At 37.0% G+C, this 22,937-nt stretch overlaps 1 protein-coding gene across 1 annotated transcript in view; it reads right to left on the bottom strand.

The window, feature by feature from the left end:
• Nucleotides 1–1,620: 1,620 nt before the first annotated feature.
• The window catches only part of LOC148956393 (lipid droplet-regulating VLDL assembly factor AUP1-like), an 82,203-nt gene continuing 60,886 nt past the window's right edge, over nt 1,621–22,937 (bottom strand). Inside the window, exons 6-9 of the mRNA XM_089107937.1 lie at nt 20,481–20,601; nt 19,980–20,139; nt 17,000–17,148; nt 1,621–1,977 (exon numbers count right to left, since the gene is read on the bottom strand). Of these exons, the coding sequence (XP_088964063.1) occupies nt 1,819–1,977; nt 17,000–17,148; nt 19,980–20,139; nt 20,481–20,601 (589 nt within the window). The 3' untranslated portion in view covers nt 1,621–1,818. The remainder of the gene's footprint in view (nt 1,978–16,999; nt 17,149–19,979; nt 20,140–20,480; nt 20,602–22,937) is intronic.

Here is a 22,937-nt window from a genome sequence, read left to right as displayed (position 1 = left end):
CACGAACTGTTTGGCAAGAATTGCCACTAATCGGCATGACCATGTAAGTCGTTTGATATTAATATTGTTTGAGTTGACCCTTTGTTCCCAAGCAATTTTGGTTCAGGTTAGTTTACGAGTAAAGTCAGCCCAACATATCGGGGCGAGATTTCATTTTCCACTACAAATTCATTAAAAGCAAGTACATGAACCGGTTGCATGACAAACATCTAGACAGTTGCTTTCGTATGGCCGATGCAACGTATGAGCCTAACATTAAATAAATTTTTGACGACAAAAGAGTGCTCCCCTCTCCCCTCATATCGAACTATCCTTTTCTGATTAAAGTAGTTTGTTAATTTGTTAAAACAGATTAAATTGCGTATCTAAAGGCAACATACAACTGTGTGGTTTAGACAAAAACTCCTTCTTTGTTTGCTCCTTCTTTGTTTGGGTGGCTCGCACGGAGCTTTATAAGCCGTGAGGTTATTCACTAGCTTATAAGTTTGGCTACTACTGGTTTGCATTAGCCGTTGATTTTTATTGACAATGGGCATGTCTAGAAATGAACTGGCCACCACGCAGCGTCCCGGCATCAAAAGCTCATTATACATTTTTCTGATAATTTAGAATCGATTGGCCATCTCAGAATTTCCACTCGATAGCTGTTTGACGTTTTTTGGGCCAAAAAAGGGCACTAGGACTTTCAAATTCCCTTAGAATGAGCCACCTCTAAGACCGACGGTCTATGAGCCTTACTTTGATCACACGAGCAGCAAAAAAAAAAAAAAAAAAAAAAAAACAAATTAACCTGCATCAGTTATCGCCCTTCTCGGAAAAAAACCACATAATTTCACATGGGGGTTTAAAATCTCTGCAATAGGTTCACCTGGTACGCAGAACTTGATGGATATCATTCCCTTTTTTGGAGGTGTTTTGCTCCCTGTTCAAAAAATCAGGCAAATTGTTTCAGGCTCGTAGCTATTGGTGGGTGACTTTAAGGTAAATGAACTTACATAGATATAACTGCTACAAAAATCTAATTTTTCTAATGTCCAGATTGTTGTCAAAACTATTTTTCGAGAGACTCCTATTAGCACCAGTCGCTCCTTAATTAATGTTTGTTACCTCAAAATGTTTGAAAACTTTATTTAAAACAAGTGCATCTATTATCAGTCAAAATATTGATTCTTACAAAGAGAGAAGTTAAAAATAATGGTTTCCACAACGTAGTCTCAAAGGTAAATATTGTTTTGCTTTAATTAATACTAGGATATGAGACACGATAACTTTACTGTTAGCCTGAATGCCTTTTGAACGCCTTTTGCGTTCAATGAAATCAATGAGCTTAGAAGAAAATGTATCAGTTGAGTTTTTGAAAATATCGTGCGTTATTAATTTATTATGCTTTATTGACTGAATAATACAGTATAGTATTATCACATTGCATTATTATGAAACTCTATGCGGTAATACATTTGTTTATGTACTTCTGAAAAATCACATTGAAGAAGCCAAAAATACTTTCATTTTTCACGTGGCTTTGATAATTCTTATATTTTGGCGAAGGAACTAACTATGTGATCTGCATCCGAGCGAAATATTTTACGCAAAAGAAACGGAGATTAAGATAAACAAGAATTCTATTACGCAAAACTTTATTCATAATGAAAAGCCATAAGGTACTTAAAACCCGATAATACTTTCTAACAAACCGTCCTCGATGCATAAAAAGGGAAATAAGGGGTCCACTTTAGTTTTTAGTCACCGAAAGTCACAAAATCCGGACACAGTTCGGAAGAGGAAGAACAAAAGGAAACTATCACATCGGGTGAGCCATTAGCAATTGTAGCCAGGTATCTTCAGCCCACGTTTTTCTATGTACGCCCGCCTAGCATTGTCTAGGAATCGAGCCTTCCGTTCCTGGAGAGACATTTGTCGATCATCAGTTTTTTTATGGAAGTCAGATGGGAATACAGTTGTTGTAGGTCCAGAAGCCTTAAAAAGAGAAATCCAGATTCACAACACTCCAAACCAAAGAAAACGAAACATCAAGAATAATAAACAATTAAAATATCACATCTCTTGCCGATACACACGATTAATGCTGACTATTAATTTGCTTATAAAATATAAATCCAAACTAGAAGGAAATTGAGTTTTCAAGGCTACTAGGTCAAAAAGTTCAAAAAGGGAAAAGAAAGAACACCAACCTAAATTTTAGGGCGTAGAAGAGAATTTTACTTGGAGAAGGAGCAGAAAGTTAGATATTTTCATGAGGAAGCTGGAAAGACAACAAAAGGAATAATTGCTATATTCCTTCATTTGCAAAAAATATTTTGATTTTTCACACATCTTATAAGCTTTTGATCTTTGGTCAAGATTTTATGGTAGTGGTGAGAACTTCTCACCTGTACTCCAGATAATATTTTCTAATAGATCTTAAAACCAAAATCGGACATATCAAATAAACTTAAACACACGAAAAATTGCAATTCTTGAAACTCAACAACACTTTAAAACAGTACAATATAGCAAATCCACCAAAATTTACATACGATTAACTCTTTGCATCTTAAAAAATTCCTTGTTTTGAAAAGCAAATAGCGATAGCATAACAAACAATAATACTTGAAAAAAAAACATAACTAATCATTAAACATGAGGAAAACGTAAATCATAATATATTTTCAGAGGGAGGGGATACTTCAAGACAAGTGCCGGAGATTATATGGTAAATATAAGAAATTACAAGAATACTTTGATTGATTTGTTAATTATTTTACAAGAAAATAGCGAAAATGTAGCAAAACTAAGTCCTTGCTAAGGGAACACAGGTGCGTACGAGCCCCGTCAGTACGTTTGCGTTCCATATTAAAAGTAATATTTTTAATCCTTACGCAGGACTAAGATCTCCTACTTTTGCCGTAATACCTAGGATTCTTAAAAAACGATGCACAATGGGTCTACCTGAACCCCCTGAAAAGTACATCGTCATGATACGTTTTATAATCCCCCAAATTGCCAAATAAAAACATTTATCTTGAAGCTTCTCTCTATTCCTTCAGTGGAAAAAATCCAAGATCAGTCATCACTCTGCATGACGACTTCAACTTCCGAAATAAAATTTGAATTCGCAGTGAAGTTTCGGATCAGGAGGTATAATACTGGTATGATCGCTTTACCTCCAATGGACTTGAACATATTTTAAAATTTGACACCTAATTCGGATAGAGTTAATCTTCATCTCGACTTGATCTCTTCCTAACAGGCCATCCTGAGTCATTCGATTTGAATGCTCATACTTTTGCAAGCGACCGTATGTCTCTTACAACCAGGAAAACCCCTCGTATTCCACCACTGATCGAACATGAGTGGGTTATTCAACAGTACCACAAATGGGGATTGGGACGGACTCTGGAGTAGCCTCCGCTTGGTTATCAGGATTAGAGAGCCTTCCCCAATGATGGTTTTTACAGGGCTGCGGAGGCATACTGGCAAATTATACCAAATTTTAAAGAAGGATATATATAATCTAAGCATATACAGACACCAAGCAAAGACAGACCTTAGTTCAGCATAAACTACCCTATAAAAACAAAACAAAAAGAACAAAGCACAGGGATTTGTCTAAAGTGAAGAAGATCAAGCACAGTTCACGGTAACAAGAAATGCCACCGTTTGTGCTGTCCGCAAACACTGATTTAAAATACAAGAAGAATTTCGTTATTTAACTCCAAAATGCCACGCAACGAGTTGGTGAAGGTTTGTCAAGGATTAGACGGAGCCGTCAAAAGGAGCATCTATTCTTTTTCTTCGGGCTGAGGGGATTACCATCCTGGATTCTCAAGCATTGATCACAGTATTCACGAGGGCCTTTGCCGAGCTTTCATTTCTTGATGATGATTACGTGCCACCTTTTAACACGTCAACTACTGCGCTAAAAATCAAGCGGGTTGTACAGAGCCTTGATTGTACAGAACCAGATCTTCTAGATTAGATATATGTTGTCCGCGAGGTACTGCGGCACCAAATTAGTCCAATTATTCGTCCCTCTTCATCTGAAAAGCATCAACCAGACTAGTACAACTCTTCCAACACTATTTTTGTCCCACAACTTTCCAAGGTTGTGGAAACCAACAAAAATCCTCTCTATTCGTAAGCCAGCAAACATAGGTCCGTAACCCTTCTCCCATGTGCAGCTAAGACACACGAGTGCTTAACGCTTTTGATTTAGTCGAGTTAAATAGCATCATTAGCGACATACAGCATGAATTTCGCAAGAAACACTTGCCACTAGATTGCATAAATGCCTAATATCGGAAGTGGGTCGAGCTTCTGGCAGAGGAATGCGTCAGAATACTGTTTTTCATCATAGCAAAATCTTACGATAAATCCCCACGAACTGAATATCGGGTCATTTGCTAAAGGTTCTCCCTAGAGTCTTCTAAGCAGGCACAGACCACCTTTTGTTCTTGACCACGCTATTCTCGTATATATCAACGATATAGGAATACTCTTGTGAATCCGAGCACCATTTTGCTGACGATATCACAAGCCCAGCAGGTTTCCATAAACACGAAGACCCGGTCCATGTTCCCTCCGTTTAAATCAATATGGAGCACATTTTATCATCTTTATACTTACGCGGCCTCAAGACCCAGATTCCCTTCCCCGACTTTTCAAGTATAAATACACCCAATTATTTTGAAAAACGATCTTAAGTGATCAAATGACTTTCCTAAACCGCACCCTAGTAAACACACATTTCTCAAAGGATGTTAGATCAAACATCTGATAAGCTACTGGAATATTTGACAGCTACTCCAACAAAAAGAGGAGAATGGATTTAGGCAAGACAAATTCCAACTCGTGGCAAACATCTTTTTATTTATATCTGAGCACCTTCTCAATAAAAATAAATATATGGTAATTTTTTGTTATAACCGATTAGTCACTTATCAATTTCAGATAGAGTTTCGGAAGAGCATTTAAATATTTTGAATTTTCGAAAAAAATTAAAGAACTGGATAGACACATTAGAAATAACATATAAATCAACATCTAATCACATTAACTGTGTTATTTTCAGAGATTTACAGAGTCATAGAATTTACGGTAAAAGAAAAGGATAGGAAAAGTAAGAAGCGTGCAATTTTTTGTACTTACGTCAAATCCAGCGAGCCCTTAAGCCCATTCTTTGATTTTTTTTTTTCTTTTTTTGAAACAAGCCTTTAATTGGTCACGGGGGATGGATTTAAGCTCGATCCCCAAATAAAAAAAAAACACCATAAAAATGCGCTTTGCGCTTTCCAATTATTTATAAAAATACCTTACTTGAAGCAATCAAACTTAGATTCAACAGAAATATCCAGCTTTGGCCAAGGAGAAGGAAAACAAGAAGGGTGTGCAAAAGCACAAGATGGTTGGCCCCCAACCCCCCATTTCACTTCCTGGCTGAAGGGCCAAGAAATGGAGATCAGCACCACCGGTAGGGACTGTAAATTCCAATGCCGTATTCTTTACCTTTTTACCTTTAAGTATGACTCCTGAATCACAAAGGCCGTTTAATTAGAATTGAGGGGGAAGGTACAGCAAAAATTTGCAATATCTAAAATAAGCAATACGGATCAGGCGCAAATCATTCTTATTCAATAACGAATACATACCACTTAAAAACAAGACAGAATCAATATGTGGAATACATTTTAGCCAAAGCTCGGCGTCAAAATTTTCCACGGTTAGGCACAATTTTTGCAAATCCAATCTTCAACCTTTCTTTAAGATCTCTCAGAACCTGGCGTCACAAAAAAGGGAGCGCAGAACAAATACTAATCCCTAACCACCGTAAACTCGCAACATTACGAATTACTAAGGATCCATAGGAAAAATTATGAGCTGATGATTTGGGATTGAAAACTAAACATTTCCATTTATCAACATTAAAAAACACATCAACATTCCGAAACATCGTAGAAATACGTAGCACAGATAATGCCAAAACAGACTTGGTCCAGCTCAAAACTACCAGGTCGTCCGTGTACACAACATAAGACACATCAGATAAATTATAAAAATACGAAGGCTTGATTCCTGATAACGCATTTTGAATGCAAGCATTACATAGATAAGGTGATAGCACTTTATCCTGTCGGACTCCAGATTGAACTGGTATAGTACCAGATTTCAAAAGAAGAAATGAACTATTATTGCAAAATTTAAGTATATGTATGACATAAAGGTTCACTCCAAACTCTGACAAAGAGTGCCATACTTGTGCATGGTAAATACCGTCGGAAGCTTAAGACAAATCTAAAGCGCAAATATGTAATTTATAACCTTTAGACTGAGCATCATAAAGAACTGAAGCTTAAACCTTATGCGCATGTTGGCACCCAATACGAGGTTCAAACCCAAATCGGTTTAAGTCTTTCGCAGTTCGTTCAATAATATATGGGAGCAGAACATATTCAAAAATCTTACTAATATTGCAAGCAACAGCAACATATTCAAAAATCTTACTAATATTCATAAGTAACAATGGGTTTATTTAAAAAAAAAAAAAATATATATACATCATCGATTCCCTGAAGCAATGCTTGTGCGGGAGAAAACCCACCTAATAAATCAAAAAACCAAGAAACCAAAAAAGAAAAAAAAAGAAAAAGAAAAAAAAGAAATAGAAAAAAAAAAAAAAAAAAAAAATTAGAGCTCAACTTACCGGACCCGAAAACCAACGAACCTCCAAACAACACCCAACAAAATTATAATAACTATAATCATATTCAGCTGCAACTAAGCCCTCCTCAAAAACAAAATTTAAGTGGCGTGGAATAATCCATTCAAAATATACACATCAAAACAATGGTTCTTTAGCGACGTACGAAAATCCTGCAAACCCCCAACATTCCTCAAATCCTCTGGCAAACTCTCCCAAACTAACGGACCAACATGGCGAATTGAAAACCTAGACCTAGACGTGACCATAGCTGGTCTTCGCACCAACTGAGAAGATCGTGTCAAATGATCGTGAGTAGTAGACGCAAGACTAAACATTCCTGAAAAACATGATGGTAACTCCGAAGCTAAATATTTAAACATAAACAGAGCATTATAGAATACACATATTCCTGCCAACGGTAGAATTTTATACTCGCGGTAAAGATGCCTCACCGATGCAGATAGGTCAATTTGATTACCATAAAGAACTCTAATTGCCATATTCTGTGTTACGCAGAGCGGATGGAGGTGAGTTACGAATGTTTTCGACCAAACCATACAACAGTAAATGAGATATGGTTGAACCATAGAAAAATACAACATTCTCAGAATTTCACACGGAAAAAGATACCTAAGTTTACGCATAATACCAATATTACGAGACAATTTGCTGTTAACAGATGCAATATGGTCTTTAAAACTAAGGCTTTCATCAATTATAACACCAAGGTATCTAGTACTATTAGATCTTACAATAGTATGGTGCCCTACTTCTATATTATTAATCAATGGATAATGTCCAGTAATTCTACCATAAATCAAAAAATTCTACTTATTATTATTCAGTTTCAATTTATTTACTCGCATCCACTTTTCAATCGAAGAAATACCTTGTTTCAATATAGTCATCAACTCATTTTCAGTTCTAGCAGCTACGGTGAAATGGGCATCATCAGCAAAACATGGTAGAATTCCTTTAGTACCGTAAATATCAAGGTCTAAAGAACAAGACACATTACTTGAAGCTCTACAAAGGTCATTAATATAAACCAAAAACAACAAAGGGCCCAAAACGGAACCCTGGGGTACTCCAATCGAAATATATTCAATTTTAGATGTAACTCCATCCATCACGACTATTTTCAGACCCTTGTCTAAAGCATCATTAATAAAAGTTGTTAAAAACAAAACTCCATGCTCTGTAGAATGATGACTCCTAAACCCAAACTGACTAGAACTAAAAAATTGTCTTTTTTCGAAAAAACTTACCATCCTACTATGAATCAACTTTTCAAACACTCTAGAAATAAATGGCAGTAAAGAAATCGGTCTATAATCACTAAAACAATTCTTATCCCCTCCTTTAAATATCGGGATAACATTCGCGCACTTTAGACAATCAGGAAATATTCCAGCTTTTAAACAATTATTTATCAGTCATAAAAAATGACTAGATATAACAGGTAATATCGACTTCAAAACCTTCAACGAAATAAAATCGCCTCCTGATGCTCCATTTTTCATATTATTTATAACATCAAATAATTCATCAATAGTTACAGATTTAAGGTACGCAGACACATCACAATCTTCAGGTAGGAACTGACGAAAATCTCCATCTTGATCAAATACTGGCACCGATGATGACACACGCTGTCCAATAGTAGCGAAGTGATTACACATCTCATCTGCAACATTATTATTCATTCCCATATTATCTGGACGGATCAAGACGCTACCAGGGCAAGTCACCGACATAATCAATTTACAAGTCTTACTCGGGTTACCCTCAACTTTTTTAAATTTAACCTTATAATATTCTACCTGAGCCAGTCGGAGTGCAGCATTTAACCTACTATTATAAACTCTATATATTACTTTATCATGAGGATCATTGCTCCTTGTTGACAACTTATATAAAAAACGTCTTTTATTAACTGACTGTAACAAACTCTTTGTAATCCAAGGTTTATTCGGAGACACCCTTCTCTTCTGTATTCCTGACACTTCACAACATTCCAAAAACGTATCCTTAATCTTACCATACCAAAGCTCAAACTTCAAATTTAAATCTAATTCTTCTTGTAAAAATTTAAAGTCTAACTGTTCTATCCTAAGCTTAAATCTTGAAATAGTATTTGAATCAACTATTAATTCCTTAGGCTTAGGGCGAGCATCACAATTAATATTAATATTCTTAAATATACCCGGAACTAATATAGCCAAACCAAAGTGATCCGAAACATCATTTAACACAACACTCGACGAATCATGGGGAACATTCAAAAATACATTATCAATTAGAGATGAAGATGAATCCGTCACTCTAGTACAAATATTTACAGCAGGATGCATCCCATAACCTAACATTAAATTCAAAAAATTCCGGGCTTTTGAATTAGATGATAACAATTTCAAATCAATGTTAAAATCTCCACACACAAAACATGGCATGTTCTTACGAGTTAGAAGGTCCATTTGTTGCTCTAATAATTCTAAAAAAAAATCTACACTAGCTGAAGGGGGGCGGTAACAAACAGCAATAAAAAATGGGTCACCATTCTTATCAACCTCCGTAACAAAACACTCAAAAACCATCTCTTTATTAACAGACAAATCATCCCTAACCTTCACATTCAAAGCAGTTCTAATATACAGGGCAAGTCCTCCATGCTGATGGTGAGTACGGTTCTTAACATACATATTATAATCTAAAATATCCAATAGTCCAGAATTATTATTCATTAACCATGTTTCAGTAAGTGCAAGAATATGAAAATCAGATAGCATACACAGCTCCGACAAATAATCCAATGTACTATTTAACCCCTGACAATTCAAAAGAAAAATACCAAGTTTATCCGGTGCCAGTCTAGTATGTAAATCAACTGGGCACTTATAATTAACCTTCGGAAAAACATCATCTACCCCCATATCAAAATCCCTGTGAAGTACCCCTAATCCTAAATCTGAAACACTCAATGGATTATTCTCAAGCCAATCCAAACGATCACTACGAACAATTACCATTTTTTATAAATATATATATATATAAAAAAGAAAAGGAGGGTAGTTGCAACCAAACCTAACCAACTGAATAACTTAAAACTTATTGCAAGCAACAGTGATGGCCTATACGAACTGCAATCGAAAGGGCCTCTTCCACGTTTAAGAATAGAAGTTACAGTCTTCCGCAAAGGATGGAATCAGGCACCATTGACAAACATAAATAGAACTGAAAAAGTAACTGGAGCTGAGCTATTAGTGCCGGACAATCACAACGTAAATCATGAGCGTTAATCCCATCAAGATCACTGGATTTAGACTTAAGTTTAAGCATACACTTAACAGTACTTTTAGTTGATACAGGAATAACATGACGTTGCAAAACTTTAGGTGGCAAAAATTTAGAAAGTAAGCACTGAAAATGATAATGAACGCTATGCTCAATCTTACAAAAAATATTTTTATAATGCCTAAGCCAAGAGGAATCTGCAGGGGTCGGCCGCGACGAGGTGCGCGAAAAAAGTGACTTTAGTTACTTGAGGACACCAAAAAAGTGACGAAAAGTGACTACTCAGAAACCGCCAGATCACAGGCACATGGATTACAAGGAGCCCAATTGCCACTATAAGATCATCACTAGCCTATGAGAACCCAAAAAGTTATAGTCAGAGAGGCTGAAATCCCTATTTTTTTCTTCAACTGATTTTATTTACTTACACAAAACAATTAAAAAATAAGCATCTACCACAACTAGGTATAACCAATCACTGGATATTATGTCATCACTTCTTTGACTTTTTTGAAAGACAATCAATCAGTTCAGATTTCCTCTTCAGAACAAGTACTTCAACCGATTCAGCATTATCTGCCCTTTCCCTTTCTTCGGAGCGAGCTTTTAATGCTGCTTCCAGCATACTTTGAGCAAGACCAATGTTCAGGAAGTCCTTCTCTTCCACAGCTTTCTTCAACCGTTCCCCTGCCTCTCTCAGAAAGGTATCGCCTATTTCCTTCTTCTGCTTAACCATCTCTTTTTTTCGTAAAATGCCTGACTCTAGGTCCGCTATTTTCTGCTTCTTCCGCACCATCTCCTGGATTTCTTGTTCAGCATCTTTCTTCTCAGCTTCAAGCTTCTCTCTCTCTGATTCTTCCTGTCTTCGCTCAAAAAGGTACAGTTCATAGCTGGCTCTAGCTGATCTAGCCAGACAAAGCAGCTTCTTTGTGATCAGCACACGCTCTGGTCTGTTCTCATAGTCGCGGAGCGCATCCGCAACAAAAGCCTTAGCATTCAGTGCCCGCCCTTCTGTACGCGCTTGAAGGCGAGTCATCAGCAGAGCTGACCGAGAAAATTCTCTCTCTACGTCTGCACTTCCATGACGGAGCGACATAGCTGCCCGGACGATCCGACCTAAGGACTGATATTTGGTTTCACCAGATGGTGTCTTCAGTTCCAGGATCTTTTGCCAATAGCTGTTGATTCGATTACTTTCCGTGGGTGGCGGCACGGGATCTGACTGTAATAACAACCATTCTCCCTGGACTTGCTCGATGTCTTGCTCGAGAACTGTGCATAACTGTCTCAGCTCAAAATGTACCACATGTATTAATGGCTCCTGTCATTGAAATACACCAGTGAAAGCAGTGAAAATTGCTGCAGAGCTTATAATGAACTCAATTTTGGCTTTCATTGTTTACTTTTTTAGCCAACTTACAATTTTCAAATATTTTGCATTTGACATCAGGTACTTCAGACTATTTTTCTTTGGCAAGAATTCTAGGAAATATTCTGTCAATGTTCGATCAAGCGGCTTGCTGCTTCTCTTATGGTGAGCCATCTCGTGGGGACGTGCTTCACAAACTTATGCTGAGGAACTTTAACTTTCCGTTGGCACTGGCTGAAATTCTCAGAACGAGCTGGCCATCCGCTGAAAAAGTGGTAAACAGCGATGATCATATCAGAGCACTCCTCCCCGAGTTCTTGTAGCCCTTTCAGGAATGCATTATGCACTGCATGAATATTGCAGGTTCCGATATTCAATAGGCCTTTTGAATACCCTTTTCTCTTTTCTGAGTCTATGATTGACTAAACTTTCTTATTGACAGCTGGGCCATCACTTGCAAGCATCAGCAATCTCTCAAGTGAAAGTCCTTCATCTTCAATACTCTGCAGGATTTTCTTACTCAGATCTTCACTGGTTGCATGTCCCATATAATATGTCCGAAGATGCCAAGTAACCACTTGTTTCCGCTCTTTTGGCCAGTACCGATCTCTTACTTGAAGTTCCTCTACCCCACCATTGTTCATTGTTTCATCATAATCCAGCACAAAGTCAGATTTCGGGATGTCTTCAATGAGAATTTCTCGAAAGTATGGATAAATAGCCTCCGTCAACAAGTATGTCATTTTTTTAGAAATTAACGAGAAGCTTTCTGGTACAGCATCGGGGAACATTGTTCGGAACACCTCGGCAATATGACCACACGAAGCTGCAGCAAAAGAACTAGCAATAGTCTTTAAAACACAAACTATCTCCGCCCTTGATGCTGCATCTTGCTTGCAGAGCATTTCCAGATTATTTTGTGGTACGCTATCGCCACTCTGTGAGTTTGGGAGGTTTCCGGTTGGAGCTGATGCAGCGAGTCTCAACTGACGCTGGTTTAACATGACAGAAGCATTCTTTTTGTGATCTTGTGTGGCTGCATGTTGAAGTAGGGCCTGGAACCCTTTCTGGCAGCTGAGAGTCTTTTTACAAACTTAACAATAGAACGAGCTGTTATTGTCACTCCCTTTTGTGCACGACTTTTTGACTTTACGCCCAGCGCCATCTTCCATACTGAGCCAGCTCTCCAAAAATTTTGTCTTGCCCATTATTTACAGCGACCTGAAATAAGAATGGGTTTTAGGACGGCATTCGAAAACACATAAAGCTAATACAAATACAAACTGACAAAACCAATAAAAACACGAATTTAATCTTACATTTTGAGGTCCTCAGATCTGTGGGACGTCAGACCTGTGTGTCAGACCTGTCAGACCTGTTTAGGACGGCATTCGAAAACACATAAAGCTAATACAAATACAAACTGACAAAATCAATAAAAACACGAATTTAATCTTACATTTTGACGTTCTCAGATCTGTGGGCATACATGCCTTTTGCAGGAAACGGTCTAAAATCAAAGAAACTGGCTAACACTGAAAACATAAAGAAGGAATCTCGGCCTAACTGTCCATTCGCTAAGCAACCACGCAAGAAGGAATGCTATGTGAACCAACAGCCTGAAAATAACCATAGGCAGTTATGGTATAATAGAATTAATTCAATCAATCATTTTATTTGCAAGAGCCTAGATTTTAACGCACAGACACATTAACCACGTTCATCCCAGCCATAGACATCGTGCGTGTTGAAATATAGTCCAAACTATCAAAAAAAGACTTACCTTTTTTATGAATTATGCCACAGTCGACAGTCAACTATAAAGTACTGTTTCAGCAAAAAAATTAGGTCCGAAATGTCGAAAAAAGCGACTTTAGTGACAAAATGACAGAAATAGTGACAAAACGTGACAGGTCCCCAAAAAAGTGACAAAAAGTGACTACGGCCGATCCCTGAATCTGGGATAACATCACTGGTCTCTAATGAATCAAACTCAGACGCATTAATGACTTCCTTCCATAGTACTGCACTTTTAGGGAACTCAGCATCATTATAACGAACCAAACGAAGATACGGTTTAAACTCCGCTTTTGTCTTACTTTTTATATCAAACCCTTGGCCTCGCAAGGGCCACCCACACGCAATTCAGATTCAAAGCCATAGCTTAGTACGATTTTTGGCGGCTTTAAGACCGAGGTCTTCTTTCCAAATCGGACTTCAAGTTATAAGTTTAACCAAGACAAAGGGGACAAAGCTTGTTTCATGCACTAAACTACGCGAAGGTAATAAACATTAAGCTGCTTCTGGCTTGGGGCGAAAGAAGACTCGTGCCCAGAAGATTAAAAGAGATCTTGTTGCAGGACAACAGAGCTGTTAGAGTAAAAATATATAAAGGCCAATTGGATTTGCTCCACTATCGTTTCATACACCATTTTCTATAAGTAGTACAAGGATAATTAGATTGAACAGCGGTTAATGTCACAGCAAAGGACATGGGAAGGTGGTCAAAACCACGTTCGTCTTCGTCAACATGAACGACAGAACAAGGAACAACGACGGAGCAAATACAGCGGTCAATATTGGTCACAGTTATATTAAAACGAATATAACTGTAATTAAGAGCTTTATGTGCTATAATGTAACCAATTGGCAAGGAACCTAAAACTAAGTTGGCACAAGTTGAGGAGCTATGAACATCACAATTGAAGTCACCTATTACTAGCCACCGATACCCATTGTTTTCAATATTGCATAACAGAGACTTACGGGATGAGCAGGCCTTAGAAAACTTAGTAAGTGAAGCCATACGTTTCTGATTGCAGGGAAGATAAACATTTATAAATACAAGGTGACCAAGTGGTATTGTCATAATATTATCAGCACAATGAAATAAGGCAGGTGGCAAAGGTGTAGCTAATCGTTTGATGACACAAGCAATGCCCCCGGAGGGTCGGCCTTTTGTTTTACAGGCATTGTCAGTAAACACAATATTCTGGCTGCTTCTCCGTAGAGAGTTAACGGAGATAACAGGAAGTAAATGTTCTTGCAAGAACAAAATGTCAAAATAACTCATTTTTTTGTTTATTGCGCTATTTTTATCTTTCGTGCCATTGATATTAAACGAAAAATCTCTCGTGGACATAGATTATGATGATGATTTAGGCATCCTAAATGAAAGTGTAAGTAAAATGAATAAACTTTTAGAGGTTTAGCGAATTCAGGGTGCTAGAATAGGTTTGAAAATTAATTTTAAGAAGACTAAGTCACTAAGGCTAGGAATAAGTGAAGATGAAAAGGTGACGCTGGGTAACGAAAAGATTGATCAGATGGGCAGCTTCATTTACCTTGGTAGTACTATTAGTAAAGACGGTGGGAGCAGGTGAAGATGTTAAAAAGTAGAATAGCTAAGGCTCAGGGTGTTTCTGGTTTGTTCCTACGGGATTGTTCTGGTTAGCCGGCTGACTGACCGTATTTCAACAGTAGGCTGTATGAAAAGTGTGGTTCAATCCCACTTTCTAAGGCTATAATGAAAGAAAGGTTGAAATAGCTAGGGCACGTTGTGCGGATGAAGGATGACAGACTTCTGAAGATTGTCCTCTCCGGTCAACCGTGTAGGACTAAGCGGAAAATAGGTCGTCCTCGTCTGGGGTGGGAGGATGCCATAAAGAAATATTTAAAGGATATGGGGACTTCCTGGGAGGGTGTAAAAAGAGAAGCTTTGAATAGATTGGAATGAAGGAGGAGCTGCGTAGCTGTGTTGGCCTCAGGCGGCTTGGTGCTGTGGTGAGTTGTTAGTAGTAGTAGTAGATATTAAACGAGCAGGTTGAGATGGACAATTCAATAGTTATTTCCCAATCACATGGTTGCTCAGGACATCACGCAGAACAAGACATTTTAGACTATACGATGCGTGACTACCCTCACAATTAGCACATTTTAGATCAAAATCACAGCAAGAATCAAGGGATGATACATGAGGACCAGCACAGCGGCTGAATTTTATTTACTTATCACATTTGGCTTTCATGTGGTTGGGAGATTGACAATTATGGCAGCAACGGGGCGGGCGCAGGAATTCAGAGACCCGGAAAAATTCATAGCCCACCTTGAGCCCAAGTCGTAGGCTATAACTCAGGCCTTCAGCATCAGCAAAGGTAATTTTCACCGCCAGGGATTTCCCCAAACGTTCAGCGTCGATAACATCTTCACATTCCTTAAAGATCATCCTATCATAATTAGCAGGTACCCCCCTCCCCCGGTAGCAACGCCATTCAATACGGTTGGAACCACATCGCTGAAATCCTTTGCTGCAGATTGACAAATCTAAACTAACAGCTTATCGCCAGAAGGCTTTATGCTGTGAATAGCTTCATGACCAGGAATTTTGTTAATAGCGTGAGCCCGTTTCAAAGGGTCGTCAAGTTTATTAGGCACTTTTGAAATGATTATGCTGGTCCTGCTTTCAATATGGGAACAAGCATGTGGAATGGGAAGTGATGGGAAGTAATGGTGGCCGTGGAACAAGCATGTGGAATGGGAAGTGACGGAAAATTTAAATCATAAGCTATTACCTTTTCTTCGATGAAGTTAAGGGTACAATCCAGAGCACAAATTTTAGAAGCAAGTTTGTGATAAGCAACAGCAGCAATTACAGGCACTTCAGTGGGTGAAATAATTACGTACGTCGGCACTGATAACTCCTCATTTTCACACTTCCGAAGCATATCAATCCTGTCTTTCACATGCCGAGTGGAGGCATGATCACCTTGTCTCCTTGGTGCTGTTTTGCTACTAGGGTATATTTCTGCCCATAAATCAACTTTAGCATCTTTAAGAATATTTTCAGGAAAAACTCCACTGCATGACTAACAAATAACCATCATCAATGCCCAATCGAATGTTTCATTGGATAAAACTAAGAATAGCTGAATGCGCAAACACTATTATTTTTACTTAGCTCAGCTCAAAAATAGTCAAGGTCCAAAATATAGCCAAATTCAATGTATTATCCAGGTAAAAAAAAAAATCCATCAAATTTTATATGCAATCATTAAAATCAGCGTTGAAGTCCGTATATATCTGCACTCTCAATGTTATAATATATTCCAAAGTTAATCCGGCTTAAAATTGAACCATTGAACACTGGTCAGCTGCCAAATGAAGAAGAAAGAGTTTACCTCCTTTTTTTCAATTTTTTTTTGTATAATCATTCCTATGTTTTTGCAAATCTAATAACTCGCTTTTATGGTTGTTAGGTAGTTGGTTTTAATTCTTTTAATTTTTGGCTTTTATTGTTACATCGTTTCGTTTCGCGCTGAAGAAGAGAGGCGTTTGTCCTCTCGAAATATTCGCTTTGTTTTTTCAGTATCGTCATTTGGCCTATAAAAACCCCATTTTTGCTCGTTTTTCTTTCTTTATGTGAAGAACCTTTTTAGAACAAAAAATTGTTGGTCTTTCGGCAGGGATTTGAGCTTAATCTTGAAACTAGAAACACTTAGGTGGTTCTAATTCAATTATTCAATACGTCTTATAATCTTTCTAATCTTATGTTAATGAGAAAAGAAGAAAAAATCCGAATGTAACAAAACGATTTGTATGTGAGATAATTTAGGAAATAAGCGAGCTATTGATCGTACCTTCAAAGAAAGTTGCGAAAACGGAGAAGAACCCGAGGAAGCTGACGTCGATGGTCGAACAGAAACTGGTTCAGGAACCGGCTCAGGCGTGAAGGGGACTGAGCCAACTAGGATATTAGCTATAGTAATATCAACTGATCGCGTCCGTCCTGAAATGTCAAAAGACTAAATCAGAAATGGTCATTTATCATCATTTGGGAACAAAAGTTTAAACTCCGAGCCCCCCCCCCCTCCATACACTAAAATGGTTAAAATTCATAAATTTAAAATATAAACTAATTTGTATTGGTAGATGAAGCATCTTCAGTTCGAGTAGGGTCCGCAATTTAGTTGCGTGAAAGATTGAATGCAAATCCCTTACAATTCATTCTGTCCAAGGCGAATGCAGGACACTCAGTATTTTTTTTTTTTTAAACAACAAAGGTTCAGTATGGAACATTTGTAAAGACTAGAATGATAATTTTAATGCACTATTTCACAAATGTCAGGGTTATTTTCGTTAAGGGAAAGAATTTTTCGGAATACGGAGCTATATTGAGTCTGAGGTCAGTAAAGTAGTGCATAGGTTCGCATGAGCTATTAGGAAGGAGGGTCAGGGTATCTTTTTGTGGGTTGGGTAGGGGATGCACGATACCCCCAAAAGTATAAATTTAGCCCCAAAAATCCTACCTTTCAAATAAATATAAGATGAGAAGGGGGGATTTAATGCTAATTCTCAGTAAATCAGAGTAAATATCATCATGTACCAGTAAAACTGTGGAATGACCGAAAAATTCTAGTTCTAATTGTTGCTTCAAAGTACAAAAAATACATAATACTAAATGCTTCGATCATTTGTCGCAACGATTCGAGAATGGACATGCGCATCTAGTCACACTTTCTTTAAACAGTAAAATTTATTGTCTAAACGTTTTGAAAGGCAGCCGGAAATTAAAATACATACGATTACCAGCTTGCTGAATTTTTTGCGGTATAAAATACTTTCAAAACAGGGCTGACCAAACTTTATATTAAAGAGCAGGGATTTGGGGGAAATAATAAATCTCGTAAAGAACCTGTTTTAAGTTAAACATGATAATAAACCTGTTTTAAGTTTCAACCCCTCCTTCACTTTAATTAAAAAAGAAAAAAAACGTTTCTTCTCTTCATCACTTTCGTAGCCCAAAAAGTTAAAAGAATTGGTAAAGAAGTTAAAAGAAATGGATCAATAAAGAATTTCTAAGGCGGAACAGTAAGAAAAGACTTATGCAAGTCCAAAATTAATGTTATGACATACGTACCGATATAACCTATTTTATCCAGATAAAATTCCCCCCCCCCCAAAAAAAAACGTATGTGAGACAATCTAGATACAAGGGTTGGCTGATAAGGCTCAGGCTTGACACGGGATAGCGTCAATAGGCCAATTCTGCATTAGCGCCGTCTAATACTACTTAATCAGCTTGCTTAAAACGTGAAAGGACGTATGAATAATAATTTAAAAAGTATATTGGAATTTAACAAGGTCCGTGTAAAATGGGTGCCGCGCTTGCTGAACCTCAAGAAATGTTGAAACGAAAATTGTTTCAAGTGATAATTTGGTACTCGTTACCATGGGAAACCCGATGAATTTTTGAGACGTTTTACAACTAAGGTCAAGACTTAGATCCAATAATACACTTCTGAAAGCAAATTACAGTCGAAACAGTGGATTGCATCAGGTAAAACCCCCGCCAAGAGGCAAAGTGAAGGGTATTTACTGGGCAAAACGGATCATTTCAAAAACATCATTGGGGAGTAATAAGCAAATCTATAGAAACGTTTGAGCCATAAATAAAGAAATAGCAACCTCATCTGAAGAAGAAATCGTCAATCGCTGCGATGGTAAAAATTCATACATTAGATTTCGAATTGCTTGCTTATTCACCTTATTCGCCACATTAGCTTATACTAATAGATAAATATTAAGAAAGTTTTCTATCTTTAAAAGAACGAATTGCAGCTCATTGGGCTCTGAAGCATAATAAGCAAATAGTTCATTGCAAAGGATTTCAAGAAGTGCTTGTGAACGTAATTCAAAAATTGCAATTGGAGTTTAAACACTAAAAATTACAAAAAAAATCAATTGTAATAAGCTCATTGGATCTAACTCCTTAGTGCGATTGGATCTAAACTCACAACTAGTGATACGATTGGAGACCTGAATTTGTGTTTCTATGTGGTTCGGTTAAATATCCAATAATTTGCACACGCGTGGAGGGTCCAAGAAATTAATTGCAAAACGGTTGCCAGATGAGCAGAGCAACGCCAACTTGAAGCATTGCAAGAACATTTTAATCGACTCGCAATGACCCACAATTTATGAATAAAGTGAATACAAGTGACAAATCATAGTTTTTGGAATGACCTAGAAACAAAGGCCCGCTCTTCTCAGCAGAAGAGACCAGATTCACCACGACAAATGAAAGCATGACAAGTTCAGTCGAATGAAAAGGCAATGTTAGCGGTTTTTTTTCGTTGCATCATGAATTTGCCCCTATGGGGCAATCAGTTTGCTAGAAACATTATAAAAGTATCCTTCTATTAAAGAATATTTGTCAAATTAAACATTCCTGTGCTTCCGTACTCCTTTTATTTCCCTGATTTGAACCCCTCTCGACTTCTGCCTGTTTTTTAAATTAAAATTGTCGCTAAAAGGGAAGTGATTTGACGCTTCGTAGTCTTACAGAGGATAATTTTCAGGAATGCTTCCAGAAGAAAAAACTCGATAGAAATTTAGTCAGCAGTAGACTACTTTAAAGTAGATCCATCAGAACAAACTTAAGTACTGCCATTTATTAAAAGCAGCATTAAATATAGTCAATCATATCTCTTATATAACGATGGCTTGTTACTTCTTCCAAACTTCCTAAGCCTTTTAGCATTCTTGTTCAGGAGCGATTTAGAAGTAACTTAGATATTGCCTCATTAAACTAAAATCATTTTAGCTTCGGCTACTTACTAAGATCTGCTATGATAACATTTAGAGGAACGTGCGGGAGGATTTCCTTGACTTGGTCTGCCATAGAGAGAATTCGCCTGTCAAAACCGCGACCACCAGCTCCTTCTCTTCTTCTTCTTGCCGTTTCTCGATCAATTCGTTGTCTTTTAATAAGCTCCACCTAAAATTTGAAATATCTCACAAAACGAAAACTTTATAACCGTGCTTTTCGGTCACAAGTCCAAGAAGACATTTCTTGATACCGTAAACCTTTCTTCATACCCTTAAGATACAGCCTACGGCTAATTGGCAAATAACAACAATTTACAGTATTAATACTCATTAATATTAATACACAAAGTAAAGATAGAGAGTGAGAGAAGAAGAGAAAGAGAGGAATAAATTAGGCCATATTGAGCGTCAATCGTCGTTATTTCTGGCTCATCGATCGTGAAAAAAAAAGAAAAAAAGAAGAAAGAGAACCGATACAGCAGGAATAAAAAAAAAAAAAATTAATATTACCTTATCACTGAGAAGAAAATTGGTAATAGTTAAATCCAAGGTTGAAGCAATTAATTCTTGCGTACGTTTGCCAAAATGTTCTACCTCTTCTCCTTCCTGTTTTCGAACCAACGGTAGGTACCTGAGTGAGAAAGAGGAGATTGGTTAAAAGAGTAAAACAATTTCGTATATTTTTGTTTAAGATACGGTTACGATTGTTGAAGCCAAACATTATAGAGGGAACAGCCGTCTTTAAAAATGTCTCCTTCTATGAAAATACGCAAGACCAGAAAAAAAAATAAGAGAAAAGAGAAAAATATTATTTGAAAGAGGAAAAATTAGGGTTGGATTAACACCTATATTTGTAATTTAATAAAAAAAAAATTCTTCAAAAGATGAAAAATCACTGGTTGGCCATATGGTAAAATTTTCGTCACATTTATAGCTGTTCAAATGTTCCAAAAATTATTGTTCGTTCAACTCTTTATGATTTTCCCAAAGACCATAGCACCTCTGTGTTAAGAAAAGCGGTATGCTGACGTGTAGTTAGCCCCGTTGCCATCAAAAATGAAACTACTTCTGGACTTTTTAGTGTAGTTAAATTTTAATTACGAAGAAAGGTCTCTTAGCTATATCACTGGTTTGGAGGGGATAATTGTCCCACAATGATGGGAATGAAAATCGTTACTCAAACAGCTTAGTCAAAATGAGGTTCCCCCAGTTTTCGTAATGGGACGGATCTCCCCATCATTAGTGTCTTACACACATCAGTCCCTATTTTTTTTTTAAGTAGTGAAAGAGAATTTATTTTTGCTGATTCAAGGAATAAGAAACATTTTTTATTTTTAATATTCCAGAACTTGCTGAAACCACATTGTTGTTAAGAGAAAAGGTCATAAGCAATTTTTGAACAGTTCGATGCCTTAGTCCTGACTTTTAAACAGAAAATAGAAACATCCTGCTGATACTGCTGGTAAAATTCTTGAAACAATAATTGTTAACTGAGGAATAAAGCATTTCTTCAATCCTTCAGAGAGTAAATACAATGGATGTGGGATTCCAGTTGGAACATTTTAGACTACAAAAAATCGCCATATTTAAAGTACCTGAACATTCTCAGCTTAATCATTAAAGAAAGTGTACTGAATTTGGTTAAGTCTATTGAGATTGACCCACGCTATGTAAGCAAATATACGATGTTGTTGGCAGACCAATTTTACACATTAATATCAAGAAGTTAACTTTCAGGGAGTGGCATCCAGAAAAAAAAGATTCAGAAGCGAGTACTTAAAAATGCCAGTGGAACTATCTTCTGAAACTAAAAAGATTTCATCGAACAGAGAAAGAACGATGGAATCAAGACCAATGGATGTATTAAATAGGCAGAAAGCTTGCTCAAAATGTTTTTTTAATTCATTTTAATGTTGGAAGTGACAAAGATTGTAGATCCATAAACTAATGCTTTCCACCATTTGGCACAATGTTGGCCAGATTGGGCCAAAATACCACATGATCATTGAACGATAAGAGAGCCATTCTGTTTAAGGTGCAGCTACGTTCGGCCGTCCTTGCCAGCAAATGTGTGGCACAAGCAATACATTGGATTTATTTTCTTTTTAATTTCAATTAAGCGATGTAGCTCCCAATCCTTCGAAATATTTAAAATGAAATGTCACAAATTTAGTTTTTACTTCCAGGAAATTGCCTACCTTAAAGACAGTCTCAAAATACGCTTTTTCTGCTTGAAATCAACTTTATTCTATATCTCCAGACGCCCAATCATTGCTATTACTTTTAAAAGCATCATAACTGAAAGCCAATGCCGTGTTACTTTGCCACAATTACATGAAAAGGAGCATCATATTTTCATTTCTTTCTTCCAGAAGAAATGAAAATATAATATTCTATTTCTTTTGATTTATTCTTTTAATATGATTTAAAGAATAAATCATATTCTTTTCTTCCAGAGGAAGAAAAGAGAAAAAAATAGACATCAATTTTACCTCAGTACCACCCAAGCAAATATGTGATTTTTGTCATAGGCTCTAAGTATTGTTGCAACCATGATTAAGATCGGGCACGTACATAGGATTTTTTTTTAAATGGGAGAGGTAATGATAATAAAAAAGAAAAAAAACTAAAGTCGTTGGATAATTTGAATAAGAAGTGCACAGAAATTTATGAAAAAAAATTATTTTCCGGAGAGGGGACTGGACTCTAGCCCCCCTCCTTCTTCGTATATTTCTATTCAGGACTATTGCATATGTAGAACAGGAAAAAAAGGGACCCGGCTTTAGATGAGCTGCGTTTCTGATTTTGGGTCACGATTCCATAAAAATTTAGCAATAGGTATTCTATTGTGTTTATATCATTATATGAATGTAAAAAAACGTTCGAACAAGTTTCCAAAGAAATGTATAGAACAGTATTAAAACCGAAAACAAACTGAGATAAAGTCATTTAATAAGCTAAACTTAT

The sequence above is a fragment of the Artemia sp. Qi Xiang Cuo genome, chromosome 1 (assembly GCF_049724085.1).
Source record: "Artemia sp. Qi Xiang Cuo chromosome 1, ASM4972408v1, whole genome shotgun sequence".
In the NCBI taxonomy this organism is placed as follows: domain Eukaryota; kingdom Metazoa; phylum Arthropoda; class Branchiopoda; order Anostraca; family Artemiidae; genus Artemia; species Artemia sp. Qi Xiang Cuo.
This window is presented reverse-complemented; position numbering and strand designations above follow the sequence as displayed.